This window comes from Fusarium graminearum, chromosome 4, assembly GCF_000240135.3.
Source record: "Fusarium graminearum PH-1 chromosome 4, whole genome shotgun sequence".
Lineage (NCBI taxonomy): Eukaryota > Fungi > Ascomycota > Sordariomycetes > Hypocreales > Nectriaceae > Fusarium > Fusarium graminearum.
This window is the reverse complement of record NC_026477.1, coordinates 4,839,086-4,854,452: the sequence shown is the minus strand read 5'-3', so window position 1 is coordinate 4,854,452 and position 15,367 is coordinate 4,839,086. Positions and strand designations below refer to the sequence as shown.

The window sequence follows — 15,367 nt, the reverse complement described above, 5'->3', positions numbered from 1 at the left end:
ATACATGATAGCATTCAACTCCCGAAGTCTTAGGCCGTAAAAATAAGTAGTCTAAGAAGTATAGTCTAAGTGATTTAAGCTGCCCTAATAAATTCGTCTCTTATGCTCCCAGCGGTCAATTTTCTTAATACCCTGAGGTGTGTGTACAAGACTGGATCTTCTCTTTATCGCATTTCGCTGAGTTCTCGAGGACGTTAACTTGGCACGGTCGAAAAGCGGTCCCAGCCGTAGTCACTTCCCATTGATTGAACCTTAATGGGCTCAATCCATTTTAAATCTCAAGTTCAGTTTGACAGCGAGTCACCTATAATACGTAAATCTCATGTTTCAGTAGTATCTGACTCATTTTTAAGGTCCTACTCGGAGGTATTGTTGGGCAAGCTGGAGACGACACAGCGAAACAGCTAAGACGCCCTCCCACTACAGGACTTTACCACCCAAACAGTACGGATCCATGCACTGTTATAAGGCATGAGCGATAAAAACAGCCGGAATTTTGAACCCAAAAAGTTGTTGACTTCTTACATCATGGTTCTACAGCTGTGAACAATCGCACTTTCGGACTCAACCAGGTTGGCATTGGGCCGATGGATAGAAGCTCACACATGGTACGAAGTTGCAGGACTGAGTATTAAATAAAGAATCTTGCAGTTGTACTAGAGTTTCCTTCACCAGTAATTAAACATCAAATCATATAATTAGAAAGCTTTTAAAAATTGCCACAGAATTGTAATCACAGCAGTAAATATACGCTCACAATAACTCAACATTGATCAAGATAGCACATGTATGCCAAACTATAAAGTAGCTGCCTAGCTGTTCACACAGCAACAACTGGACTTTCACGAAAATAAGATGCAGGTTGTATCTGTATGCATAGGAACAACTGAACTTTAAGGTGCGCATGCTCTCTATATATAGTTTATGTAGCAACTTTGTTTTCACTCGCAAGTATATGAGATAACTGCCTCGCTGCGTGAGAACTGTTTTTTCTTTCTTCTTCTCTTAACAATCATTCAATCTAATACAACGACAAGTTCATCAGTCAACCTTTGAACTATTCGTCACCCAATCAATCGGGCAAGAAACTAGGATCTAGCCATCCAACATACCAAGAGTCAGTCAGTTAATTATCTGCCGCGCCCCTTCGTTACATATAACTAACCAATCTATTAGACGCCGCCCCCTCACAACTATTTCAGAAGTTGAGGATCAAGATGGCGCTCAAAAAGTCATTCCTTGTCGTTGTCCTTGCACTGCTTCAACTATGTCTTCCCCTTCTCTTGCTAGCGATCACTTTCCTCCTTTCATACAAACCCAACGAGACTGCCTGGTTTTTCATACTTGCATGGTTTGGAACCTTGACAGCGATTTTTGTTCTTGCTTGGGTCACGAGACGTTACGATCGCTTCTCTGTCGTTTCAGTTGCAACTAAGGTTCCTGTGGAATACAGGGAAGAGGAAATCGTGGACCTTTCTTTCTTGGAACAGGACTTGTCCAGGAGAAGTCCTCTACGTGATCTGGGGAAGGAGTGGGCGCGCTACTAGATGGATCCGTCCTAATACTACAATCAAACACTGGGGACAATAGAATATGTGTCTGCAAATAATAGACTGTGGAACAATCTATAGTAAAACATCAAAAATATTGGACAGAATCACATCTTTATAAGCTTCCAAGTACTAAGGTACTGAGTGTCCCTTTTGCGGGGACAGGCTCGTGACAACACAGCGAAACAGCGAAGACGCCCTCCAAGTACAATGACTTTACCATCCAAGCAAAACACAGATCCATGACATGCGTATTATTAGAAGAATGATAAAACTATCACCGAATGAATTCACAAACAGTAGAACAGATCAATCTACTAACCTCGACCCGGAAAGGGCGGTCCGGTCCTCGCTGCACCTGCCCTGCATCAATCCGATTGTGACTAAGCCATCTGGGTTTGGCTAACATTAGTACCAAGGCAGTCCAAAAACTCCTCATTCGCTTCACATGTCTTCAAGACGCATGTAGCTTCAAGTCAATCTTATCATGGAATTTTTGATTGACGACATCTTTTTCACTCAAAGTGACAGCTCAGCACAGACCTTGGCCTACGGCGAAACAGAGCACCATTCACCACAATCACCAGGATCGTCAAACTCGCCGGCTGGGAGAGCGAATAATGTTGAATCAATCCCACAGACCATCAACCCTCAGGATGTTTTTGATCTTCCCTCTTCACAACTTCAAGATTTCCAAATTGATTGGGACGCCGACTTTCAACAGCCAAAATCAGCGTCTGATGTTATGACCGATCATCTCAACCCTGACTTCTCTTTCCTCAACCAACCCCATGACAGCTGGAACATATCAGCACCTCTGCCAACCGCAACTGGTTCCGTCCAGACACCATTGACGAGCATTGATGAGTTTCTAATCAAGAATGGCGCAAGTCGTCCACCCGCGCCGTGCACAAATTGTCGTCGATCCCGTCTGCAATGCCTCATCTTGCAAACAACACTCGCCAACCCGAATCCAGATTCCTCCTGCTCAACTTGCGTCGCGTTATTCAGAGAATGTAGCCTTTCTGGTCGCAAAAAGCGGGAGCCTTCAGATTTCGAGACGTTGGAGCCAGTGATTGGACGTTTGCACGGTGTGAGCGAGCATGGCATTCTTGGCGTACCGCCTACGGTCGAAGAGGGCCAGCCATCGCAGGGTCTATCGATAGCAGAACTCTCTGGAAAGAGGACAAACACGCGATCTGTGCGAAAGACGAGGGTGTTGCGCAACTGGTACCTCTCAAACCTGGACCACCCGTACCCGTCAGAAGAGGAAAAGGTTGGCCTCGCACAACAGTCAGGATTGAGTCGAAGCCAAGTAGTTAATTGGTTCGCCAACTCGAGAAGAAGACATAGGCTAGCATCAACGTATTCAGCAGTGCCGACCCGAGGACGCCAAGGATCTGCACCAGCATCACCCATGCCGCGTTACCTACGCAAGAATATGTCACCAATGGACCGCTGGAAAAATTCACCGCCAGATCAGGAACCAGCTTCAGCGACAGCGATCCAGAATGCATTGGCTGCTCAATCGAGCGATCCAAGTTCGTTGGACAGCGACAACCTGGGTGGATCTGGGCCCGGTTCGTCTGCCAGCAACGACTCCCTTTGGCCCTCTACCCTACATGATGCTTCATCCAACTCGGCATCATCCTGTTACTCTTTTCGTTCCAGAGATGGTAAATTGTATCCGCGTTCTGGTAATAGTTCAGTTGCAGAAGGGACTTCGACATCCAGGCCTACGTCTACAAGGTCCAGATCTAAAAAGCTGGTTGCATTTCAGTGCACCTTTTGCCGACAAAGCTTCAAGAAAAAATACGATTGGGTTCGGCACGAGAGGTCAATACACCTACCTGGCCTTGACTCCTGGGTTTGCACGCTGCCTGTCACCCCGGGACAGTCGCTTCTTGTATGGCGCATGAATGAAGAAGGGCCACAATGTCTTTTTTGTGGTTCAGACTCACCAAACGATGAACACATCCAAGCTCACGAATTCGACACTTGCGCTGAAAGACCTGTTTCGGAACGCAAGTTCACGCGCAAAGACCACCTGTGGCAGCACCTGCATAAATTCCACGGATGTAGAAGATGGGAGGGCTGGCTGCCGGACCTGAGTCTATTACAATACCGGCAAGATACAATCCGTAGTCAATGCGGGTTCTGCCAAGCTACAATGAACAGTTGGGAAGCGCGGACAGATCACGTAGCCGCTCACTATCGCGATGGTTTCACGATGGAGCAATGGGTCGGAGGGTCCGGGGTTCACGTCCACGACCCGAGCGACATGGATAATGAGAGACAGTCTTGAGGTGGATACGACGGCCCCGGCTTCGGTACGGGAAAATGGAGACAGACAGGCGGTAGCTCCGACGAACCGATGCAGCCTTGCTTTAAACACGTGGAAACCATGTCCTAGTGAACTCCACTGACGGCTAACGGCGGCGCAGTCCAGAATGTCCATGGAAGCATCAATTGTTCAAGCCAACGCAATGCAGCAGTCTAGCGAGAGTCAAATGCCTTTGGACTGAACCTGTGTACACGGCACCGTAGTTCAAACTTTGCACGACTGAGTCGCACCGAATGAGACTGTCAAGCTTCACCATCCCTGCAGAATGTGGGGAATCAGGGAGTTGGCTGTAACGTCCTGTGGACATGTGAATTCGTTGTTCAGATGACAAGCAACCATCCCATTTGACAACTAACAGTGCCCCCTGACGCCCAATGTCAATAATGGGGTGACTTTTCGGAGTCGAGAACCGTCGAATCCATCCATGCGCACGCGAGCCGACACTGAGATTCCTGTTTATTCCTACGGGCCCATTACCTTTTTGGATAAATTTGGCAACACCCGATGGACGTCACGGGTCTTGGCTCTCTTTTACTCTACTTCTGACTGTTGCCATTGTGTCAGACTCCTTTTCAACTTTCTTCTCTTTTATTCATTTCCTTTTTGTCGCTCTATTTCCTTCCTATCCTTTCACTTCTTTGTGTCTGTTGCTGTGTCCGTCATCGTCCCAACTCGAAGTCACGTCCAACAACAAAATATCGGTCGGTCACCATGATCATCACACGCGCTCTCTCCATCACCAACTTTGTTGTCGCCAGCTCGGCGCTCAGCTTCCAGGTTGGCGTGCTATACCCGTGGCACAAGCAGCTGGATGACGACTTTGAAGCACTCAAGAGAGAGCATCTTCGCGTCCTGACAGCCGTCGAGGGCAAGGTCGGTCGAACACAAGAACCTGCTCTTCTTCAAGAGAACCGACCGGGAATTCTCAGCATGATCGGAAACTTGGCACCGTGGAAAGCCTGAGCGCATAGCCGACTTCGGGACATATCACGCATAACACAACACAACACAATGACAACCTCGCATACCCCCAGCCATTACGGCATAAAAGAACAAATACACGCCAGACGCAAGATCTAGACGGCTCGAATATTTATTCACAACAACGAATTACACGGTTTCTCATTCCCTTTGCATCAGGCGTTTCTTGTTTAGGCATTCAGACCCCCTCGGAATGAGTGGGGCCGGTACCGGTCACGGTCGGGCACCGGCTTCACCCGACCAAAGGGACCCGATTGAGCGATGCGAATTAGATTCAATATTTATCAGTTGGTTATCGGCACAGATATATTTCGTATATTGTTCTGCTTAGACCGTTCATATCCCATGGTGTTTTTATTGCGGTATTGTTACTACTAAATAAAATATTTACAAGCTCGTCGCTATCCATCATGTGCCCACATCTTCCCCCAAGTGTCACCACTCCTGTTTCCATGCTACTGACATGGTCATTAAAGTTGTCGCCTTGCCTATCGACTTGCTGCCGTTTGCCGTGTACCCCCTTGATCGACCGATGATTGTGGAAGCATGTGTGTATCAGCAATGCTTTTCGGGGAGTGTCTAGCGAGTGTAGTCGAATCACAGTATACCCATCACCCACACGGAACGGTGAACCAACTGTAATTAAACGCTCCAAACAAGAATAGAAGCGACCGGTCGAACCGTCTTTCTGCGAATCCAATATCTCGACTTTTACCGCCAGCCGATTGCTATACAATAAAGCTCCTCGGAGTCTCTAATTGACGGCCTTGAAGTACAGAGGGCTGCTGACCGAGTTCTGCATATTGACGTTGAATTCTTGTCCATAGGCTGGGACGATCCTCAGAGGATTGCTGTCTGAGCGTTGCCAGACTCTAACGCTGAAGCTGTCTCTGCCCTTGATGTTGTTGTCGATTGAGTTGTGAAGCTTAAGAAGGACGACGAGTATTCCAATGAGAGCGCCGGCAATCAGAAGCTTTGCTACGGCATCGATGAACGCACAGAGCTTGACGAAGCCTGAGGATGACTTTTCGGCTGTCATTGTGGGAGGTTCGATGTTGGTGTTGGTGTTGGATTTGTCGGCCATCAAGATAGAGACGCAGACTGTTCGGATGACAGCTTGCCGGTGGATGAGTGCCTGGATGGAAAGCGATATTCAGGAAGATGGTAAATAGGCGCAAAGACGACAAGAGACCCCAGAGCCAAAAGCTGGGGGGAGATTCAGGACTTCATATACTGCAGGGCTGCCGCTCACAGGGCTGATGAACGAATTAAGCACTCAATTAAGCTTGATTGACCAAGTCATTTGGCTTTCGAGACCGCCACTACAGGGGTTAAAGGGAAGCTACTGCAGCTTGGGAGAAGCGCTAGATGATTGATGCGTTGAGGGTGTTTCCAGTTGGTTGGTTGGCTATGGGTAATATCGTGAAGGGTTCAGTAATATTATTTTACCTCTTGTATCAGCGGCACTTGACCTACCGTATTGCGAAGCTTTTTCATCGCATCAAGAGCAACTTTGCCACGATTTCACATATTTCAACAGCACGGGTAGGCAATGCAACTGAGTGGTGATCAGTTTCAATGCTCTACCAAGTTGCAGGAGCGAGGACCAACTCATCAATTAATTGAGGGGGACGCGATTCACCTTAGCGCGCTGTGGCTGAACCAGGGTAGCCCTTAGATGTAGCACTAACATCATGTCTCCTATCCACCACGTCTTACTGTTATGCTGTTAAGAGTCTGTCTCCCCAGTGTCGCCATCCAACAAGGATATTCCCTTGATCGTCACAAAGCTGAAAATGACCCTTGTCGATCTTCAACTTTGGGAATGCTTTGCGGTGACGGAGATTTTGCCAAGAATAGAGTAGGCAGACACATGATCTTTGATGGTGCGAATGACTAGACTAGTATTCGGCTTTTGGTTCCTTGTTTTTGGTGAACAACAGTGCGGTTAAAGCGTGCTGTGGCAAAGCAGGGGTCGTGATTGAAGTTGCTAATGAGGAAGACTCAAGCAATTACAATATTGGCCCCAGGACATCTCACAAGCTGGCGACTACAAATATAAGAGACGAAATCAATATGCCAGTTTATGCTTGTTAGACCTGCTTCTTAGACTACCTCTTCATTTTAACACCCTATAGCTCAAATGTCAACATCCCCCCTGCCAGTCAGGGTAGCCAAATGTAAACGTCAAAGTATCACACACGGCGGCGAAGCATCTTGCCCATCCTTCGCTGCAGTCAGGAACCTCTGATTGTTACTCCAACCCAGTCGATCGAATCGATTCCTCATATTCTTTGCCTCTCCAAGATAATCTGCCCCCTGCACATCTTCCGCATATCTATCCATCAGCTCCTCGAGCTCTTCGTTTCGATACCCATCATCAAGTGCTGCCCATACCATCTTCAATAGTTCTGCCGCCCACGATGAGCCACAAGGTCGAAAAGCCTGACATTGCTGTGCCAGGGTGATTGCTTCGTCGCATATTTGGTGAGACTTTTCAGTGTATGCAGGAAGAACACCAAACGGTTTGATGGTTGGACCGATGAGTGCGGCTTGGATCAGAAGTATTGCGTGTCCTGAGGCGTATTCAATAGCTTTTAATCTGGAAAGAAACGTGGCGTTCGGGGCAAGGGCCATCGGTATAGCCATTTCGTATTTGTGCCGCATCATTGGTCGTTCAGTTGAAAGCGTATTCCAGTAGCATTTCAACTGGTACAGATACCTTTCTGGATCTCGAAGAAATACCGGTAAATCGCCTATGGCGCATAGTTCAAAGCAGTATAGACCTTGTTCATAGTGATGTGGTCTAGCTTGGGTAGGGTCTTGAAGGGCGACGTCCCAGTACCATGACCCGAGTTCAACATTTGGATCAGAGAGAGCCGCATATACCTGTGTATCGTGTTAGTTAGTTCATCGATTCAAGAACCATCGTTATCTCGAGGGATGTGTCCATGGAGAAGTTGTCACCAATCGAGGAGCGAGTAGACTTACCCCCTGTAGACAGAAACCACGAAGGTCATTTGAGTCAATGATTTGTCGTTGAGTTACTGCTTCTTCGAGGAGATGGGCGATAATACCACGATGCTTGTTAGATGACTTGTTGTCAATCCATAACTAAGAGCTCAGTCAACTAGACTCAGATGGTCTACTCGGATAACCTACCTGACATAGCATCACCATGATGACTAATTCTAACTTGAAAGTTACTGGCTGCTTGGGATCATTCAAACATTCTTGTAACGATCTCAACGCTTTCCCAAACAGAGAAAGTGCTCTCGGGCTGGATTGTTTCCGGAGTCGAACTGACTGAAACGATGCAATAACAGCGGATGTCATATCATCCAGAACAGGATGGGACCCGAAACGCTGTGGAAGGGTCTTGAAGAATCGAGGTCCATAGATTTCAAACGAATACCGTTCATCGGTTATTCCTATCAGATCAACAAACTCCGCCGCAAGCTTGGTAGTCTCGTTGCTTGGAGTGGTCTTAGGAGCTGTCACTGGGTTGTACTGATGGAATCTGAATCTTTTTACTCCGCTCCCTGTACAGCTTTGGCGTATTCTCTTACAGCGCCCGCATGTCGGCTGTGCCAAGTCACACTGGTGAAAGTCAGTAAGGTGTCTTGGGATGGAACACAGCTAGGCCATGCCTTTTTCTTAGCTTTGCGACAGTTGCCGCACCCTCGGCTAGTAGGAACGCCGACCATTTTGTAGGATCTGATGTCAGTTATCTTCTGAAGAAATTGAAGGATAAGGTTGGTTTCCAGATAATGAACATCAGAGATGATATTAATCCTACAGAACGTTATGTAATCATAGAAGCCTGCTTATTGCTTGGCATTTGTCGTTGCTGACATCCTGTCTCATTGTGCAGGTATGGCGCAATCATGTGATGATGCACGTGATATTCCTGACGCTCAACACCTCAGCCTGTAACTACATGATCTATCCTCTAGCACTCTGTTGATGAAGGTCTTGATGTGGAGAAAGATACTGTTAGTTATAATAGACTATTCGAATACTGAAACTGCCTCCAAGACACGAGAAGAATACCAGTTCTCTGACGCAGAACAACATTGTAATAAGCCTATCAAAGACACTGCCAGTAGTACTCGTTCACTACCTGACATGTAGCTCCCCAGGCGCAAACAGTCTGACCAACGTAGTTCTTTCCTCCACACTGGGAATATTTGGCTAGGCCATGTACCGGTCCGCACATTATGTCTCCAGTCGGAGTGGAATCAGACTTGCTTGTAGTCGTAGTTATGAGTGTTGTGCCTTGGCTACCAGTTGAGCTTGAAGAAGATGAAGAGCTGGAGTTACCAGGCGTTGCTGTTGAGGCTGAGGATGACGAAGACGACGACGACAAAGATGATGAAGACGACGAAGACGTGGTCTGTTGGCCTGGAATTTTGGCGCTGGATGTCGCAGTAGCCGTTGTCGTCCTTTGCTCAACTGATGAAGGAAGACCTGGTACCAGAGTAGGTCCGGGGATATCGTAGGACAAGGAGCCCCTGGGCACGTAGAGGTCAAAGAGGATACCCGGATCATCGGATTTGTAAAGCGCGGTGCCTTTGACACCTTCAGGAAGTACATTTCCACCCTCTGTGACTTTAATGTTGAAGCATTGAGGATAATTCTGTGCACCATTTCTTTGCCCTGCACCGTGAAGAGCAATAATCTCATGTCGTAAAACATAGTTTCCCGAAGCCAAAGCCGAAGGAATCTGGAGGGTCCAGGAGTTACCATTGCTGATGAGAACATCCGAAGCCCAGTGGCCACTGTCCTTGGATAGGTCAATGAGACCTTCTTCGCCGATCTTGAAAAACTCAAGGTCATTCTTGTCAGCGTCCTGACAGTTTCCGGGGCACTTGGCTAGGTAGTCAATGACAGGACCCTTGTGAGATGATGGCCAGTCGTTCCATTTGAGACTGATCTTGTCGCCAGCGGACACGGCGATATGGCCTCGAGCATTTCTAGCGGCTCTGTGGCAGATAATATCAGGGTCGGAGAAGCTATTTGGTTCCACATAGCCATTATCAGTTGCGCCGGTAATCCATCCAGCGACGGGGAACTGGGTTGGATTCTAATGGTTGTTAGTTTCGATCAGTTCGTCATGAGATGTTAAGAGTAATGGGTATACCCAGTTGAATGCTGGAGCATCGTACTAAGAGGTTGAGTTAGCTGCTACGTCGATATGTTCTGATAGTAAGACTCACTCCTCGGTACGCTACTCCGTTGGTTATGATCCAGTCGACATGACCGTGAGCAGCAACCTGCACTACCAAAGTTGTGATAGCAAAAAGGGAGGATGTCTTGAATGATGCCATTATATCGAAAATTGAAACCCGAGCTTCGCTGCTGGATACGGCAGGAGGGATGGAAGAGACAAGAGATGCCGAAATTGTCTTCTATCATTAAACCCGAAAGACACAGGAGTTTATATAAAATCCTGTAATGTGGCTCGTCTAAAACCAGTTCGAGACCTCGACGCCACCAAGACACATGTGGGATAACTCCAAGCCCCGAATGCCAATGTCTTGAAGTACAGCAGGGAACTGTCCCGATAATTGCTTTCTCATATTCTGATTCTATCCTACGGTGGCTTGCTCAGGAACGTTCTTGTCACTATCACAATATCATCTCTAGGCATTCATCGAGGACTGGTTTCACTCAAGTTTGAAGGGTTAATAGGCATGTGGGACAGTTAATGGTGATGTATCACTTGGGAATGAGACATTTGTTGTTAGTCGTTGAAACTCCTATCTATCATAAAACGTTGCCCACATGGATGGCCAGTAGATCTTCAAATTCAGTATTGATTATCTTCCGGTTATCTTTCCAGTTACTGATCTATACAATCAGAACTGATATTTGCTTTGTTTCTTTCCATTGTTAGTTCGAGGTGGTTTTAATTCCAGCCACCATGGCCAATTTTGGTTATGCCTGGAGCTGAAACGTTGCACCAGTCATACAACAAGCCAAGACATCATGGCTCATTTCATAGATCGAGCCTGTCAGACTGGGATACCTATTAGAGACTGAATAAAGGCTGAATGACTCGTGAATAACCTGACCTTATCCCGGACGGACAAAGTCTGTCTCTCGTCCTATTCAGCTCTGGATTGAGGAATGCGTGAAGATGAGACTACAGGCCGTATCGTTGTCAGATACAGTATCTTTGTGTGATTGATACTCAGGTGAGCTGTCAGGGGCATTCCAATATAGCGGATATAGCATGCTTTCCTTTCTTTAATCGTCTTTCCTAGCAAGGGGCATTGAGAAGCTAAGAGATATGCAGTTTGCCCTGCATATTGCCTTTAAGCGTAAGGGGTTCAAAAAGCGCCACCCGTGAGACTTCAGCCCATATCTAGCCCTCCAACTGTCGCAAACGGCCACATTCAGTTGCGCCCACTTCAGATTGAAGAGACGTGCCCGCTATGCGACAACCACCTCTATAATGATCGACTTCAAGATTAACCTGTTCTAGAGTATTTCAAGTTTAACAAAGCCTTTTCCCGCTCGTCAATATACTTGGCGAAACTGAGAAATGGAGTGATGTCTTGGATCGCATTGCGGGGGTTGGAATGCAAGACAACCCAGGTATGTGACAATCGAGTTTTCGCTAACTTTATTCTTAAGTTTATCTTTATTCTTGAGTTAGTTAGTTTTTGTTTCATATGTGATAGAAACAATGCCTTGTTTTTTCTATCTGTCTAATAATGGCATTTTTGGACTGTCGGTCACATCATTCCTTTGTTGGACGGAAACGTCGATCAACAAGAATGCACAAGGCGTTTTGGATATTCGAAAGTCATTATTGGTCGATGGAAAATGTAGGAAGGTCTTGAAAAGCTTGTGCGGCCAACTTGGCGATATCGAATGTCAGTAACATAGAGTCATGCAGGCTTTTTCGATCGGTCTCAGAACTGTAAATCCATGGAATATACACGAAACAAACATGTTTACCGTCTTCAAGATGAAGCCTTGATGATCAAGTCTGCCATCTGACTGAGAGAGTCTGACATGACATCCATCTCCCCAAAGATATCCACACAGGCCTCCTTCTCCAGCACGGAGCAATACGCAGATTTGAACCTATATGCTATTAGCAACTGACCATGACAAAGACTTTCCCACTTACCCAACCTGTTTGGCTGCAGATACATCCCACATATGGGCAGCAGCAAACCAAAGCTCTTGAGCGCCCTTGAGCTCCTCAAAAGTCGAAGCATAAGCCTTGAGATCTGGCTTCCCTACACCAAAAGAGTCACAAGAGATGAGATGCTCCTTGGGAAACTCGACACCCGCCTTGGTGAAATACCCAAGCACTCTATCATAATCTCCAGCAGTAAGACCCCGGACGGTAAACCCAGCACCACGCAGCCTCTCAAAGCACTCCTTGACATCAGGTCTTGGCTCCAAGGCAAAGTATCCCTGCGTGATCTTCTCAATATCCGCCGCGGTTGCGAAGCTGCGGGGCTCTTCGATACCAGACAGCCAGAGCATGCGATAGAAGAGGGACGAGAAGAGCTTGTCAAACTCGACGTAACGGTTCGTCATGCTGAGGTAGGTATACTCCCTCTCAGCCGCTTCTATCCAGAGATTGATCAAGAGGCTTGGCTTGATGTTTTCTGCTCGGAGCTTTTCGCCGAGTTGGTTCTCTAGTGCTTCAACGAGCTTGTCGTAGGAGACGATTGTGCCCACGATGTCGAAGACGACATACTTTTCATTGTTTGGTGCCATATTTATGTTGATATGATGTGAATGCTGAAGAGGACAAACAAAATGGAGCTTTGAGAAATAAGATGAGTAGTTGGTCTGCAGATGATAAATGACGCCTTGTGCTTGGTGGTAGAGTATGTTAGTGCCGATGTGACTTGGGTTCTCCGCAATCGGTTACAGTTTCCTAATGGGAACAAATGAACCTCTAGCTCGGATATCTACGCCTTGATTCGTGCGGGGGAAGATAAGCAGCAATAAACTACACTGAGAGGTAGGCATCTCCACGCATGATCCATGCCCCGGTAGTCAGTCGTGGCAGTGCTCCATTGATGTCCAGTGATAACATCGGAAGATGAGTCGGACAACAAGCACCGAACGTCTTGTGACAAAGATGGGAAACTTTGGTCCAGTTGAATCGGCGCATATTCTTCCTTCTTCGGAAAACCCTGCTTCTTGGAACAAGCAAGCCCTGGAAGGGCGGCCAATGTCATGTTGTGTTTCAAGTTTCTGGCCCGCAGATCGCGTTGTGTTTCAACCCAACCTGACCTCAAGGCATCGATGGCCAATCACTATGCTGGTCCACTCAAAGGCATTACGAGGCAGCAGTGGAATGATAAAACGAGATATATATAAATAAATAAACATAGAGTAGGTCTGGTTCCATTCTTTCCTCTCTCATCCATCTCGTCATTATAGTAAACTCCATTATTGTGTCATTTTAAGCCTGCGTCGATTCATGAAACACCCCGACACCCCGACACCTCGACCTGCGAATTTCCATCTATACCATCAAGTATATCCTTCTACTCTCGACCTGCCGCTTCTTGAGGATCACTAGAGTTGCCCTCTAATAGAACCTGATATGGAAGGGGGGTTTGCCAACAACCAGCACCACTCAAAGAGTTCCAGGACTGCTGTCTTTGATACTCCTCCGGGTCTAAGCCAAAAGGATCCTCATGACCCGTAATGCTTTCATGTTGAATATCATAAGGCTCGTGCGGCTCATCTGCTCCCAAGTAAGACAACACGAGTGATGAAGGGTCCGTCTGAAAGCTGGTCTCCCAGGAGAATTCGGTCGACAGTTGAGACACGTCCGTGGTCATAGACGGAGGGATCGGCATCAGCCTTTCGCTCAAATCCGTGCCATGGGTCAGAACATCAGGGACTTGCGGCATGACGGATGGCCTGCCTCCTACCATGGTTATGACATCTTGAGTCGTCCTACCGGGTGCCACAGGTTCGGCGTTCAGCTCGATCGATGACCCTGGGAAGATTGTTTCACGAATCCTTCTCCAGCTTCTCATCGGCTTAGGTTCTTTTTTGCCATTGATGAAGATCGGGTTGGGGACATGAGTGTGCTGCCAGCCCACAACTTTGAAGCGATGATACTGGTCCTGATCCATGATCCAGTGACCACTCCAGGTCTGGAGGCTGTCTGACGAAGGTTCGCCCTTGCATTCATTCTTGTTGTGTTTGGCTTTGTCAAGCTCAAGATTCCCTTTGGGCAATGAGGTATTGAACTTGTGCAGACACTTTTCACACCAGTAGAAGAGAGAATGGCATCTTTTTAGATGCTCACTGATGCTATTGTCAGTACCTTCCGCGATACAATAACCGATAGAATTGACTAACTTGTGCTTCTCAATTGTTGGGAACGTCTTGTCGCAAAATTCAGGGTGCTGGTCCGCGACGACGCAAGAGAACGAGTGGTCTGGGCGTCTACGGGTAGCACCTCGCATTGTCACCAGTCGACGGAAGCTTATTGGGCTCGTCTACGTATAGACGAGCTCGATCTGTTGTGTCAATTCTGTTTATTTTCCCGTTCGGCCGTCGATAATCGACCAGATGGTTCGTGATGGTGGGCGCGATGGGTTTCTAATCGGGTGCCGAGTAGACGACACTCTAGCGGGGTAGGTTTAGTGTCTATATGTCTCGACGAATGGGCGCGGGCTCGGCGTTGCGTGTAGGTAAGTAAAATGGGACGTTGGTAGTGTTGAAACGCTATTTCGTTATCTGTCTGTGTTTCGTCGTGATGCTTGCTGTCGTACAAGCAAGGGCGTAGTGGCTTGCTTCACTCGTTCGCTTCCAATGATTCGATAGATTGACGAACAGATTTGCGGACGTAAGCGCAGACAAATGACGAATGGTCGGACAGTTCTTCTTTTTCGTGGTATTGATCTGATCAAGGTGGTGAAGAAAAGGTTGGGTGCGACAGAGGCCATAGTCTCGATGAGGCTCTGCGTCGGCGCGCTTGGCCACGAGTTTTCATCGCAGCAGCAAAACATCGCAGCGATGTTTCTCGTCGGTGATGTCCGGTACTCCCTTGTTGTTTCCCCTCACCTCCAGTAGTCAAGAGCCCGATAGCACCCCAACCCCAACCCCAAGCTGCACTACTAAGGTGCCCAATCCCGTTTGGGCGGGATCGACAGCACTTTTCCCATGCGGTGTAAACGTGGCAGCGTCACCTCGCATTTCCACCGCTTCTTTGTCTAGAAAAGCCAAGAGTAGACAATGCGAGATTGTGGCAGAGACGAGGGGTGTTGGAGTTGCGGCCCCTGCTTGGGGCCATCTTGACAACATCTCGATACGGCATCCTTCGCGAAAATATGGGGTTGATGACGGCGCGCTTGTAGCGAAACTCCTTGCGAGTTTATTGTTCAATTGTCTTTGGTGATACCGTATGCGGACTGTTGGCGCAAGTTCTGATTGACCCTGCCTGGTCCTTGAACTTTGCGGGGGAGCGACATTCTCCGATGCGGCAATGCAG

The 15,367-nt window shown here is 47.6% G+C and overlaps 8 protein-coding genes across 8 annotated transcripts; 3 read left to right on the top strand and 5 right to left on the bottom strand.

Moving 5' to 3' along the window:
- Positions 1 to 1,217: 1,217 nt before the first annotated feature.
- Positions 1,218 to 1,547, top strand: FGSG_07915 (uncharacterized protein; the record flags this gene model as incomplete). The annotated part of the gene is made up of 1 exon (XM_011329450.1): positions 1,218 to 1,547. One exon carries the CDS (start codon positions 1,218 to 1,220, stop codon positions 1,545 to 1,547), a length of 330 nt encoding a protein of 109 aa, XP_011327752.1.
- A 490-nt stretch (positions 1,548 to 2,037) lies between these two features.
- FGSG_07914 (uncharacterized protein) lies at positions 2,038 to 3,855 on the top strand (the record flags this gene model as incomplete). The annotated part of the gene is made up of 1 exon (XM_011329449.1): positions 2,038 to 3,855. The coding sequence occupies one exon, from the start codon at positions 2,038 to 2,040 to the stop codon at positions 3,853 to 3,855; it is 1,818 nt and encodes a 605-aa protein (XP_011327751.1).
- A 577-nt stretch (positions 3,856 to 4,432) lies between these two features.
- On the top strand, positions 4,433 to 5,282 carry FGSG_07913 (uncharacterized protein). The gene has a single exon (XM_011329448.1). The coding sequence runs from the start codon at positions 4,606 to 4,608 to the stop codon at positions 4,855 to 4,857; it is 252 nt and encodes an 83-aa protein (XP_011327750.1). The 5' UTR covers positions 4,433 to 4,605; the 3' UTR covers positions 4,858 to 5,282.
- Positions 5,283 to 5,629: 347 nt separating this feature from the next.
- FGSG_13247 (uncharacterized protein) lies at positions 5,630 to 5,959 on the bottom strand (the record flags this gene model as incomplete). The annotated part of the gene is made up of 1 exon (XM_011329447.1): positions 5,630 to 5,959. The coding sequence occupies one exon, from the start codon at positions 5,957 to 5,959 to the stop codon at positions 5,630 to 5,632; it is 330 nt and encodes a 109-aa protein (XP_011327749.1).
- A 1,055-nt stretch (positions 5,960 to 7,014) lies between these two features.
- Positions 7,015 to 8,582, bottom strand: FGSG_13246 (uncharacterized protein; the record flags this gene model as incomplete). The annotated part of the gene is made up of 5 exons (XM_011329446.1): positions 7,015 to 7,033; positions 7,079 to 7,764; positions 7,867 to 7,989; positions 8,038 to 8,417; positions 8,477 to 8,582. The coding sequence occupies 5 exons, from the start codon at positions 8,580 to 8,582 to the stop codon at positions 7,015 to 7,017; spliced, it is 1,314 nt and encodes a 437-aa protein (XP_011327748.1).
- A 224-nt stretch (positions 8,583 to 8,806) lies between these two features.
- Positions 8,807 to 10,205, bottom strand: FGSG_13245 (endoglucanase-4 precursor; the record flags this gene model as incomplete). Its single annotated transcript, XM_011329445.1, has 2 exons — positions 8,807 to 9,961; positions 10,095 to 10,205. The coding sequence occupies 2 exons, from the start codon at positions 10,203 to 10,205 to the stop codon at positions 8,966 to 8,968; spliced, it is 1,107 nt and encodes a 368-aa protein (XP_011327747.1). The 3' UTR covers positions 8,807 to 8,965.
- Positions 10,206 to 11,849: 1,644 nt separating this feature from the next.
- FGSG_07911 (uncharacterized protein) lies at positions 11,850 to 12,621 on the bottom strand (the record flags this gene model as incomplete). Its single annotated transcript, XM_011329444.1, has 2 exons — positions 11,850 to 11,973; positions 12,020 to 12,621. 2 exons carry the CDS (start codon positions 12,619 to 12,621, stop codon positions 11,850 to 11,852), a joined length of 726 nt encoding a protein of 241 aa, XP_011327746.1.
- A 782-nt stretch (positions 12,622 to 13,403) lies between these two features.
- On the bottom strand, positions 13,404 to 14,339 carry FGSG_07910 (uncharacterized protein; the record flags this gene model as incomplete). The annotated part of the gene is made up of 1 exon (XM_011329443.1): positions 13,404 to 14,339. One exon carries the CDS (start codon positions 14,337 to 14,339, stop codon positions 13,404 to 13,406), a length of 936 nt encoding a protein of 311 aa, XP_011327745.1.
- Positions 14,340 to 15,367: the final 1,028 nt, after the last annotated feature.